At 40.9% G+C, this 13,192-nt stretch overlaps 1 protein-coding gene across 1 annotated transcript in view; it reads left to right on the top strand.

The window, feature by feature from the left end:
* Positions 1–2,091: 2,091 nt before the first annotated feature.
* LOC126174413 (transcriptional repressor scratch 2-like) overlaps positions 2,092–13,192 on the top strand; it is a 397,276-nt gene continuing 386,175 nt past the window's right edge. Inside the window, exons 1-2 of the mRNA XM_049921037.1 lie at positions 2,092–2,139; positions 2,221–2,338. Of these exons, the coding sequence (XP_049776994.1) occupies positions 2,092–2,139; positions 2,221–2,338 (166 nt within the window). The remainder of the gene's footprint in view (positions 2,140–2,220; positions 2,339–13,192) is intronic.

The raw sequence follows: 13,192 nt of genomic DNA, 5'->3' as shown, positions 1-13,192 counted from the left end.
TGTAGCGACGAGAGTGCAGTCGCCAGAGCAGCTCAGGCGGTAGGGTGAGTTGCATGTATGATTTACACTGCGCCGTGTGTTTGTAGAAGAGTGAGAGGGGGAAGGGGCGGACGAGGAGCGCTGGGGGGATGGCGTCGGCGGCGTCGGCGTCGTCGTCGGGCGGCGTCGGTCGATAGGCGAGGCTCGCCGGCCAGCGCGCGCGGTAACAGGTGTTGCCAGATACGGCGGCGAGAATCGATCGGCGGGCGCGAGTGTAGCGCCGCGGCGCCAGCGCGCTGCGGGGGTAGCGCCGGCGGCGCATGCGCAGAGGGGCGCCGCGCCGGCCGGGGCACGCGCGGAGCCGACATGTGAGCCGGCCGAGCTGGATGTCGCGCGCCAGCCGCACCAGTCAATCCGAGCCGCCGACGCCAAGCGAACACGCAACTCGCCATGTAGCCGTCCCTGCCCTCGTTGACTGACGCACACACACTCTCTCTCCCTGTTCTCGTGTGCGCGCGCGTGTGCCGCCTCTACCGCCGCACCACTCGCCATCGCTGCTGTTGCTGCTGTTGCTGTTGCTGCTGCTGCTGCTGCTGCTGGTGCTGCGGCACAGCCGGCCACCGCCGAGACCAATTGTTGCGCCAGCTAACAGGTGTCAGCACCAGCGACGGTCGGTGGCCAGCCTCGACCACGGCCGTTCCTTCGCGGCCACAGGTCCCCCGACATCAGAAGCCAGCCACCGTCAGCATCGTCCCCTTCGAGCCGCCGCTCCGCGAGCCACTCCCTCGACCGCTGCGCGCGCCCCGTACTCTCCGATCGCCGAGTCGTGTGGCCGTTTCGGATGGAAAAGCTCCAACTGCATCACAGTGAACGGTTTCGGTCTGCTCTCCCACCTATGTGATGCCGGGTACCGACGAAACCTGAAAGCTGTCTCGCGGCGCGACGGGAACGTTTCATGTTGCCACTCTCGTGCGCAGTAGAACCGAGGAACAACGGCAAGAAGAAGAGAAAGAAATATGAGAGACGCTATGTGAAATGAGGGCGGTGCTTCGAGCTTCGTCGTTTCGATTGTTCGCTACAGTGCGGGAGACATTTTAAAGAGGAAGGGACGAGCGCTAGCCAGAATCGGGCGACCTCGGAGTTGCGCAGAAATCCGGTGTGGCGAGCCACCTGTTTCGTTTTACCTCGCAATACAGATTTGTCCAAGATATGTGCTTTCTCCGAAGGGATTCCTTCACGTCTCTGCGCCACATTTGGTATTACGCTACTTACGGTTTGAAATCTCCGAGCCGTCCGACGGTAGGAGTGTGAGCTCGTGTGCTGTATTCGGTCCCCGGTGCGGAGTCGTTGGACGGCGCGATATTTGCTGGAGTGTATGCGTGTGCGGTGGTTTTCCAAAGTTGGCGGCGATGCAACTTGTTGCATTCGTGTACACAAGGTAGGTCCCATGCGCTTCCCGTCTTGACGCCGCCCGAGCCAGCTCTTCGGTTCGCTCCCACTTTAAGCTTTCTCTCTTTTCTCTCTCAGGAGCAGCACTTCTGACTTTCTTCCGATTTCTCTCACTGCTGCTGGTACTCCGATTTCAGTGCTACTGTTAACTGAACGCTATCGCTTCTGACTGTGTATCTTTGTCTGTACGTCGTATTTACTCCCAACTGTGTACAATAACTGTCGATATCTCTCTCTCCTGTCACGTCTGACGCCTAACGATATACACAACCTCAAGCAATATTTTGAAAGGAGGGTCAGTTTCTTCGACTACTGGGATACAATTAATGTACCTTCAAGACAACGAAAGCAATATTTAAAGTCTCAGATTTGAATACAATTAGAAGAGAAGCTAATTATATTTCGACACGCATATTGATATTTAGTCGTTTATATTAGATGATACAAAATATTTTAGAGAGTTTATTGGAAGAGTAGAGAGCAGAGAAGAGTATTTTGATCATTTTCTGTATCCGAGTATGAATTCCGCGATAATTCCAACCGGGAGTCCCTGAAACGGACGTGCGGCTTCTCGAGAGAAGGATTAGACGGAACTCCCGCGCTGACGAAGAGGAGGGAGGAGCGAACCGTCGAGTGCGCGACAGAGGCAGCCGCCCGAGCAAGATGCCGCGCTGCTACATGGTGAAGAAGGCGTGCAACAAGTACCAGGGGGCGGGCGCCGGCTCCGGCCGGTCCGGAGGCGGCGGGGGCGGCTCGGCCGGCGGCTGGGCTCTGCCGCCCCCGCACCACCAGCAGCGCGACGCCAGCGGCGAGCCGCCGGGGCCCAACAGCCCCACCGAGGCGGCCGTAGCGCCCCCCAGCCCCCCGCCCACCAACAGCTTCCGGCCGCTCGAGACCGTCACCAGCCACAGTGAGTATCTCAATGCGTTCCGTACAGCGGCCAGCGGCGGCCCCTGCCCCTGACGCTGCGCTACCCGCAACTCACGTCGCCACGCTCGCTTAGTGCCGAGAACAAGCGCTGCTCCTTTTCCAATGGTATTTAAATACTGCCCCCGCATTTCTTCCACATTTGATCTCCTCCTTTCCATCTGTTTACTCTAAATGCAGTTAGTGCCTGACATACTGGAAAGTAGCCGTTGCTAACAGGTTGTTGGTTTCTCGTTGTCACTCGTAATAGTAACATTGGATTAAATGTCCATAAAATTGCAATGAAATGCGCGGTCACTAGAGGAACAAATCTATGGTGAGAATCACTTTATTAAAAAAAAATTAAATAAATACATTCTCCCTTCTGCTGTCTGTTTCCTTCATCATTGCATTATTTCCCGTAAGACGGGTTCATGCGATCTGCTCAGTGTCTTACTGATGAACAGGCATAATTTATTTGCTCGTAAACTTTGTTGCAATATGAGTGGTAGTATTCCTAAAACTTGTGAAAAGCTGAAATAATTTAATAACTGTTGCCCCGTAGGGGAAAATGTATGACGAGAGACTTTCACTGTATTAATAAAATAATAGCTTTCCGTCACTGGTGTCCTGTTCCATTGAATATTAAGATTTGGTTTCACTGTTGTGCAGCGCTGTCATAAATAATAGTAATTAAATTTTCACGAATCTGAAATTACGGTGTAATGTAACCGCTGATGAAGATGACAATGAGAGCCCTCGCGAAAATATTGTGTTAGAAAGACAGTGCACGAGTGAGAGTTTTTAACCTACAACAGCAGCGACACCACAATACTACAAGCAGCGTCGTGTTGTTATACAAAAAAAAAGAAAAAAATAGACTTCCTGACTTGTTACTATCAACGGTATTCAATAGTACGTGAAAATATTCGGACGTACCATTCGTACGGTTCATGCATTCGTCTGGCTTTTTGCCCAAACCTTTAGTGTTGTGATTTCTAAGCCTTTTCTCCATGTCGTGGTTTACTGTAGGCTGCTTGGAGGACGTGTAGGAGACACTATATTAGCCGCCGCAATTCTAGTAGAAACTTGAAAATAAACCGTCATGCATTAATCTTAAGTTTTATGTCAGTTCACGTACCTAACCCATTTTATTACACGAATCTTATACAAGGAGCTAGTTTCCAAACTTCTGGTATTACTGAAACAAACAGTTCAATACACAGAAATTTACGCGTATGATTAGAGATTCGTTCCTCGTGTACCTCCAGTACATGTAGTTTTCATTGATTATTTGCTAAAATATGGGCCAGTATTTCAACTTAATCGACTGTACGTGTCAGGGCATAGCTAGCCTATCCTCTGCGCAATTTTGGAAACTAGTGTATATGAGGAATTTTTACGTTTCTTGCGAAGTAGCATAACCCTAAAATAACAGTGGGTTATATTTAACGATTTGGTTAATTTCTGTTGAGCACAATAGGTATTATAAGCATCAGCCTCTCATCATCCGTATAGACAAAATTCCTGACGGCATAATAATTGGAATGAATTTTTTGAGAGATTATTATGTGCCTCTCTGCTACTGCATATAATGAAGCTACTTTATTTAAAATTAAATCATTGTTTAGCAGACATTGGCCACATATCATAACACGGAAACAACTACAAGCTAAGTTTCTTAGCGCTATTTAAACAGGTCATCATTGTAGTGGTCGGGCTCCAAAACCGTTCAGGCGTTAGGCGAAAATTTTTAGAATTTCAGTATATTTCATGTGGTGACTTTTCAACTTGTGGCACTATTTGACATTTCAGCAACAAGTGTGTTTAACGAACAACAAGTTGCCGTCTACTTATAACGAACTAAAAGCTCAGTAGCCATGGAACTCACCTTCTACCACAATGTCTGCTATAATATTCCCTACAGTTTGGGGAGGATTTTGGCCGATCATCAAGAATGAATGTATCTGAACGAACATTCATATTGTACAGTAGCATAATCAGCCGAGATAGGAGTCCACGTCGTCATAAGTATGTCGAGAACATAAATTAGCATAAGTTTCAGAAGTTCCAAATTGAAAACAAAGATGATTTTCTGTGTTTTTTAATCCTAATAGAGGAATAAAATTTATTATTAAATATTCTTATTTAGACTTTGTTTCTGTTCTCAGCTGATAAATGATAGAACTAAAATAGCTGTCCGTACAAAATCATTTATAGGCAGCCTGTGGTTTCATTGATCTTCGTTACGTAACACCTTCACGGAAGCTCCAAACTGGCAGTTTATTTGCTTCTGAGAAAAATAAATAAGATTTTAATTTTGGACTGAAACCACACTCCTCGATTAATCTACACACTGGTTTTGAAGTAACCGCATTTACTGATATACATTAATGCTTTGCGTAACACTATACCTGCCTAGGTCGTACAATTTTACAGAAACATATGAATATTTACACCACGAATATTTTGGGTAATTTCTCTGTGATACACTAGTTAGAGAGCCGTTATAACTATGTTGCCTTCGCTATGAAGGATATGTTCGTCTTGGAAGCATTATTATGCTTAGGCACCTCATGTTTTGCATAGTCAGTCTTGAATATAATCGGTAATATGTAAAGATAAAGATTAGACTATTTCGGGATGAAGATGAATATAAAAAGCCTATTCAAACCTGCGACGTGTATATAGTTGTGGAGCAGAATTCTCCTTCAAATATATCTGATTTACAGTACGTACGCTACTTCTTGGAACTTAAAGTATGACGTACCTGAACTACTAGGATACTAATCATTTCAGTACGTTGTTCCATACAATATTGGTAATCAACACTTGAAAATTAAATTCTGTCCAACCACATAGAAATAAATCTTTGCGATATGTTGCGTGTGCTACCTTGAATTAATGCTGTTTCAAATAGTCTAGATGGAAATGAACTGAGTGCTAAATTTGAGTAACTTTGGGGGGAGAATTTCAGTGTATTACAGAAAATGCTGCAATGTTATATATATATATATATATATATATATATATATATATATATATATATATATATATATATATATATATATATAGCGTGGAGGCATATTTGAGAATGTACATTAAAAGTTTTAAATTTCTGAGAAGAGTAATGTCTTTTCTGAAGGTATTGTCTGCAGTGTAGACTTGAATGGAACTGAAACATGATAGATAGACAAATCAGGCAAGAAGAAGATAGAGGCTTTCGAAAAGTGGTGTCATAGTAGAACGTTGAAAATTAGAAGTCTATATCGAACAACCAATGAGGGGGAAAAAAGTCGGTTGAGTAATGGAGGGAAATGTGCGGAGTAAAATCTGTCGAGGAGGACCAGGACTTGAGTACTGTAAGCAAGTACAGATGGAGTAGGTTTACGCAGCTATGAGGAGATGAAGAGGCTTGCACAGAATAGATTAGCATTAACAAGTTAATAGAAGAGGTAAACTTTTAATTCTATGTTTCTAAGAGATTTGTTTTTCTGTGCCTATTAAGAAGAGTTAAAAACGTAGCACTGCACGCGAACACTTGACATATTTTCTGATACGGATCATCTTTCTAGGTTTCACTGCACCTGTAAAATAAGTATGTTTCACATACATCACGTTAGTTGTTACTTCGGATTTCGTTCGGTCTCTTACACTATTTCATGATTGTACGAGAGAGATTTTCTTGCGAAGCTATTTTCTTGATTATAAGAAAACGATGACATTTTTGTCAGCACTTCAGCTCTTGCTTTTCAGCTGATGATTTTTTCTTATCGTCTTTATTTATAATTATTGAGCATTCCTGTCTCTTTCCATATGTCTTTTATTACCTTCATTTTTTTTTCTTTCTTGGGCTAACAGGAATAAATGTCTGATGTGAAATAGTAAGCGAATGTTGAGAAAAATGTCGACTACTTCTTATCTGTCCAGTGACAGAACAGAGCAGAACAGCAGACAGTTCTAGCATCATTTTCTCTAATTAAATAACACATACTTGCTACATATTGGCACTGTGCATTGAATTTTCTTTTCTTTTTGTATGATTCCTCTCCCTGTATGTTTTTACTGATATTTAGGTTCGAATAATACCACATTATTTACAGAAAATTAAATGTTTGCTTGCTATGTATTTACATGAATTTAGAATTTTACTTTATACTTTCTTAACACTAAATTATGAGTGAAATTTTTAAACAAACAACGATAAAATACACCCGATCGTAGCCTTTCGTGACCGTTGCGGCCTGCAAGGAAGCTTCTACGTGCATTTTACCACGTTACCAACATTTTTTGCCTTATTTTCTGCTGCTCCAATGCTGCGATCTGGTCTTACATTGCAGGAAAAAAATTACAATTTGTATGATAGGGATCCGGAATTTATCCAGTAATATGCGGAGTATCCTGACGAAGGCAACACGCGACATTCGCTGAATCAATGGTCTGCAAAGCAACATGGCGACGTGACCACTTAAACGGAAAATATGTTGCACAAGAATTATTCTTTCGATTATCGTTTGTGGTATATATAACAGAAAATCTGATGAAATTTGTAAGATACGAGTTACTTTTTACCAGTACACACTGCAATCAGTGCGTTCGTCAATATGTCGGCTGTATTCGAGTGGTCCAGCGATATTGTTTTAAATCTGAAGGGGGTTCTAGCAATCGTAGAAGAGGCATGTAATGATCCTGTACATTTTTCCAGATACATTTTCTGCGTGCACAGATATTTTCGTCCAGATCGTTCGAACATAGCAACTGAAGGCAACACATTACATTATAGTTCACAAGTACAGCAGAGATTACGTGGATTGCGAACCACATCAGAAGATGAATGTTTCTCGGTAGTTAGATCGTTAAATACTTCTAGTATTAACTGCAGACAGAAGCCAAAAATTTCATCGTCAGAAAATAAACTATCTCCGTCTAATTTTTTGCACAAAATGCAGTCATGTTTCTCCTTTAGCACACATTTAAAATGTAACTGGTACGGTGTTGTACCAATCACATATATATTGGCACGTAAAATCTTTTAACTCATGTTTAAATCACAAATCTCTTATAGTATGACCGAAAATATTCGCAAATGGAAACGTTAATGATTGAATAGATAGTCATGAAAACAAAAGGAAGGAAGGAAGATTGGCTTGAACATCCCTTCGACATCGAGGTCATTAGAGACGGAGCACAAGATCGGATTGTGTCAAGGACGGGGAAAGACATTGGCCGTGGCCTTTCAAAAGAATCGTCCCAGCATATGTCTGGAGCGATTTAGAGAAATCACGGAAAACCTAAACCTGAATGGTCGGACGCAGGTTTGAACCGTCGTCCTCCCGAATGCGACTCCAGTGACGAGAAAACAGTTGAACATATGTGCAGATATTAATCTGCAAAGCTATATGCGTGCAGGTATCGTGTCCTGATTATTGACATATTGACAAATGTAAACAGAAGATAAAATATCATTATCCCATAATCACTTATCTTTTTACATTATTTTATTAAATCAAATGTAGAACGTCGAGAATAAGGAGGAAATATAATCTGCTGTTAATTGGTGGAAAGTGTCAGAGGAAGCTCACGTGATCGAAAGTCCATGAGCTGTACCCAGTAAATTCATCGTACGGAATACGGCATTTTTAAAGTTTACTGTAAAACTTTAGACGTTCTCTTTTTATGTCTCTGCAGACACATGGTCATATCCTTTTCCTCGATAATTCTGAATTAGTCATTGCATAAACACCTATAAATGACACTGCAGTAGAACATCTGCAGTTCCTCGAAGATCCTGTCATGCAATTTTCTGAATGTAAAAAGTATTGAATGCAGAGAAGACGGTAAAAAAGGCACAGAGTTCGTTACAGAAAACAACCGAGGCATCACAATGTGGCCATAAACAGCAGAATCCCTGGAATCTGTTGGACTACCTGCCAGGAACAATATGATCTCCATTACCACCTTCAGAGCCACTGAATGCGTGCATTGGCTGATTGTGCAGTTTCACAACAACAACAACATTCTGATTAGTGCTGGTTCTTCTTTTGCAACGTTTAATAGCCTCGCTGCAGTTTTGAAACATTCTCGAGTTCTGAAACGTCACGAAAAAAGTCTGTTCTGTTGCTGACTTCATTACCAGAAATTTTAAATAGCATTTGAAAACCAAATCATTATTAAGTATTAAATTTCTCATCTATGTTTATCACACAGAGTAAAACAATTAACTTTAATTAATACTGATGATAAATACAATCCTGAAACTAGCGATCGTGGATTAAAACGTGTCCGAGATAGATAAAGTGAAGCGGTAGACTCAGGAAGTACTGACGAAGTTGGAATAAAGGCTGCTACGAGTCACAGAGGATGCTTTAATAAATTAAAAAGTCGATGGAATCATGCAGTCACTGGGAATTTTTATCAAGACGTAGCCATAGCTATGTTCAGAGTCTGATCCCTGACATGAACCACACAGGACGCCTCCAGCAAGGCTAAAGGTACGTAGAAACTCAGGGATGCTTACTTTCGAACGATAAAAACACTTATCTGAAAAATTATGTTTCCTCTCCGATTAAGTTAACCGATTAATTCAGCAGTTGCCGTGGTTTTGAGTTTCTATTTGTTTATTCCATACTTTATTTCCTCTAACAAATTTCACTGTCTTGGAACGAGGTAAAGAATGATAATATATTTTTGAAATGAGGCAGAATCGTAAAAAGCAACAAAATGATACATCTACTACTTTATTTATTTTAGAAAAATTTCTAACAGAGAAATAATTGCAATAAACATGCATCGAATAGTTTATTACAAATATCAAAATATACAACATTAATTTCACTAATAATTCACATTTCGAAGCTACCCTGTACAACACATAGACTAAAACGTGAGGGGTACTGCATGTCCTAAATACATGCTAAGAATATGTATATACGTTCCACGAGAGACTCTGTGAAACTAACTAATACCGTTTTCTCTTTACGCGGTACTTAAATATACTCTTATGTTTAGATAGGCACAATATTTAAACAATAAATCGGTGTAAAGTGGAAACACAGCTACCGATGAATAATTTTTAATTCAGACCAATGAAACTTGCATTCGCTTGCTATTCTTACTCTGGAAGTAGAGCGTCTGAAAATCAGTAACGAGATGCATTACATTTTTAACTTAAAATGAATGTTATTAACATTACTTGATATCTAACCCACATGGTATATTGTACTGCGTGCGTTCAATTCATGCATTAAATTGATAGATTTTGAATCATTAATGAATAATACACTAGATTTCAATAACAACACATAAAGATGAATTAAACATTGATCTTTATCCTATATGTATATAAGTCTGTACTGATTGATCATGATAGGAAGGTGCTTGAAATTTACCTACGCCAGAGACCTACATGGTGTCGGTCTGGAACCAGCATTCGTTTATTGGTGAAAAAACTGTGGTGTTTCATAAGAGATCTAACCTAGCAATAAACACAGGACTTTAGAATCTGTTCCGGATACTATTTATACTCATAGAAATGAAAAGCAGGATAATAAGGTTTAACGTTCTGGTGACGCCGAGGTCAAACGTTCGTAGTGGTTTATCTGAACTTTCTGTCAAAAGGAAGAAGCATCTGCATTTACTCTACACTCAGATGGGTCTGAATGTATAATTCCACATTTATAGTAGAAACCTGGAATTCGTTTAATACACGTTCTTCCCCACTCTAGGCATAAACTGTATGGCTGAAGACATTTTTATGCGATATGTTCTCTGAAGTTTCGCTTATGGCACAAGCGACAGAAGAATTTCGATTTGATGGATAACATATATTGTACGTGTAATGCTGAGATAGTGCTGTATTTTATTAATCAGTCACAGGTACATCTACATCTGTATCTACATCTATATACATTCTCCCCAAGCCACCACATGGGGCGTAGCGGAGAGTACCCTGTACCATTATTAGCCATTTCCTTTCCTGTTCCACTTGCAAATACAGCGAGGGGAAAACGACTGTCTGTATGCCCCTTTACGACCTCTAATCTCTCTAATATTATCTTTGTGGTCCTCAAGCGAAATTGAGTTTGGCGGCAGCAAAATCGTTCTGCAGTCAGCCTCAAATGTAGATTCTCTAAATTTTCTCAATAGTGCTTCTCAAAAAGAACGTCGCGTTACGTCCAGGGATTCCCATTACAGTTCCAGAAGCATCTCCGTTATAACTGCCTGTTGTTCGAAACTGCCGGTAACACTTATACGAGGGTAATCCCAAAAGTAAGGTCTCCTATTTTTTATAAGTACATATACCTGATTATTTCTACAATGGTTTACATCACTTTACAGCTTGAACATTTAGCTATTTTTCGACATAATCACCATTTCTTTCGATGCATTTTTGTAGACGCTTTGGCAGTCTTTGTGTGCTGAATCGCTTTCCGGCCAAATGTTCTTTTAACCTAGGGGACAGGTGATAGTCACTTGGCGCCAAGTAAGGACTATAGGATGGGTAGGTGATTATGTTCCACTGAAACTGTTGCAGGAGAGCAATGGTTCGCTGAGCGATGTGTGGGCGATCGTTGTCATGGAGAATGTGTACGCCCTTGCTCAGTATTCCTCTTCTCCTGTTCTGAATTCCCCGTCTGAGTTTTTTCAGTCTCACAGTACCTGTCAGCATTAATTGTGGTCATAGCGGTTCATCTCCGACGAATAGGTGAAAGAAGAGGTTCATAACTTTCTGAACAGCATGGCGGCGAGCTGGTATGACATGGGGATACAAAAACTGCCACAGCGCCTACAAAAATGCAACGACTGAAATGGTGATTATGTCGCAAAATAGCTAAACGTTCAAGCTGTAGACTGATGTAAACCACTGTAGAAATAAACAGGTCTATGTACTTATGAAAAATAGGAGACCTTACTTTTGGGGTTACCCTCGTACCAACACGGCTCTGAACCGCTTCGGTATCTTCCTATAATTCGAACTGTTGCGGATCCAACAGTACCCAACATGGGTCATACTGTTGTCCCTTATTCGATCTCCTTTACCGATGAACCACACTTTCCCTAAAATTTTCCCAATAAACCGAAGGCGACCATCCGCCTCCCCTGCCACAGTCCTACCATGCTTATTCCATTTCATATTTAATAGACTGGACATGGTGAAACAGCCCACTACTAACGCCGTACTCGGACACTGTGGGTTTGTTTCTCCTACTCATCTCCATTACCGTAGATTTTTCTGCATTTAGAGCTAGTTGCTATTCATCACACCGACTAGAAATTTTGTCTAAGTCGTACTATGTCCTCCTACAGTCACTCAACAACGACACTTCCCCATATACGACAGCATCACCAGCAAAGAACCGCAGACTGCTGCGTACCTGGTGCGCCAGGTCATTTGTGTATGTAGAAAATAACAGCGCTCCTGTTACACTTCTGTATGGCACTCCTGAAGATACCTTTGTATCTAATATATCATTTATAAAGTTATTGGTATCGGCATGATTTTCATGCCTTCCTGACTCCGACGTAGGAACTCTACATTTTCTTTTTTCTTAAAAAAAATACAGTTCAAGGGATTAATGCCGAATAAACCGGTTAGCTGTAATGTTTTGCCCCTAACTTTCACGTAAATTTCATCACGACACAAGGTATAGCAGTTGATAGTCGATACGACATACATGAACTCCTTGCTATATTTCACAGAAAGAGTATTCCGAAAGAAAATTATATTACCTTCACATAATAAGTATATTCAATCGTTTTCCTCTGCTCAGAAATATTCTGTGGTACGAAATTTAGGCAATTCGACTTTCATACTCTCTCACAATTTTTTTTTCATTTTTCTAAGGTGCGTATTTGTAGATAAATTTTTCTTGTTCTATCATATCGGAAGCTGAACAAAATATAGAAAGATGTGAGGAAACTATTCTGGCCAAACAACGGGACTAGCCAATAGATGTTTCACATTCCTTCTGTGCAGTATCGCTGAAGGGTTTTAAATGTACAGATTCATGAATTAGTTAAATTTACCAGTTGCTGCCATGGTATGCTGAACTGCTTTATCTAAATCAGCAGACGTGATTGATCATGTAAAATGTCAAGTGACGTATTAAAATTAATATTTGGAGAGATTTAGCAATTAAAATTTTGATATAGCGCTTTCCGAATCATGATATTCAAGAAATATCTTCAACCAGTCAGCTCTTACTACATTGAGAATGGACGGGACCAAAAATTGATAGGCACTGTCTGGTCTAATGCAGAAAATTTGCTGATAGTCAGAAAGTAATGTTTCACCGTAAATTTTTGTCCTGTGTTTCTGCGCTTATATAGTTTAACCTAACAGAATGACCCAGAAATTTGTATGAAACAGTAAGTATTTCGTACATGAGTTTGTAATGAACACCTTTGGTTCTAGTGATTTTATTTTCTGTACTGTGCTTTCCTCTCTTCTGAAATAACGGTAACAGCTAAGACGAACTATACTGTAATTTTATTTGGTGGGTGAAATGCTTTGCACGAAACTCTTACATGGTTCGTCTTAATATACGTTTTGGTAACTTAATATTAGGCCCTACACTAAATAAAGCTTTATTTTTAGCCAATGGTTCACTGATATGTTGTCACTTCGTTTCAGGAAAATCTTCGTAACTTTCTCAGCATCTTGTTAAATACAATGTGTTGCAGAAATTTATGCATTATTTATGAAAAAATAGTATCAACTTTTTGTCCCAGTTCTCAGATATCCAGTGCCAGATGTCAATAGAAAGGATAGAATTAATTCTAACCTACGGATATTTTCTGTAATTTATGTCAGAATACATTTGAGTCCTTTATTAACAAGCGAACAGTTACACAGAAG

This window comes from Schistocerca cancellata, chromosome 1, assembly GCF_023864275.1.
Source record: "Schistocerca cancellata isolate TAMUIC-IGC-003103 chromosome 1, iqSchCanc2.1, whole genome shotgun sequence".
Lineage (NCBI taxonomy): Eukaryota > Metazoa > Arthropoda > Insecta > Orthoptera > Acrididae > Schistocerca > Schistocerca cancellata.
The sequence above is the reverse complement of the archived record's forward strand: the minus strand, read 5'-3'. Positions and strand labels throughout refer to the sequence as shown.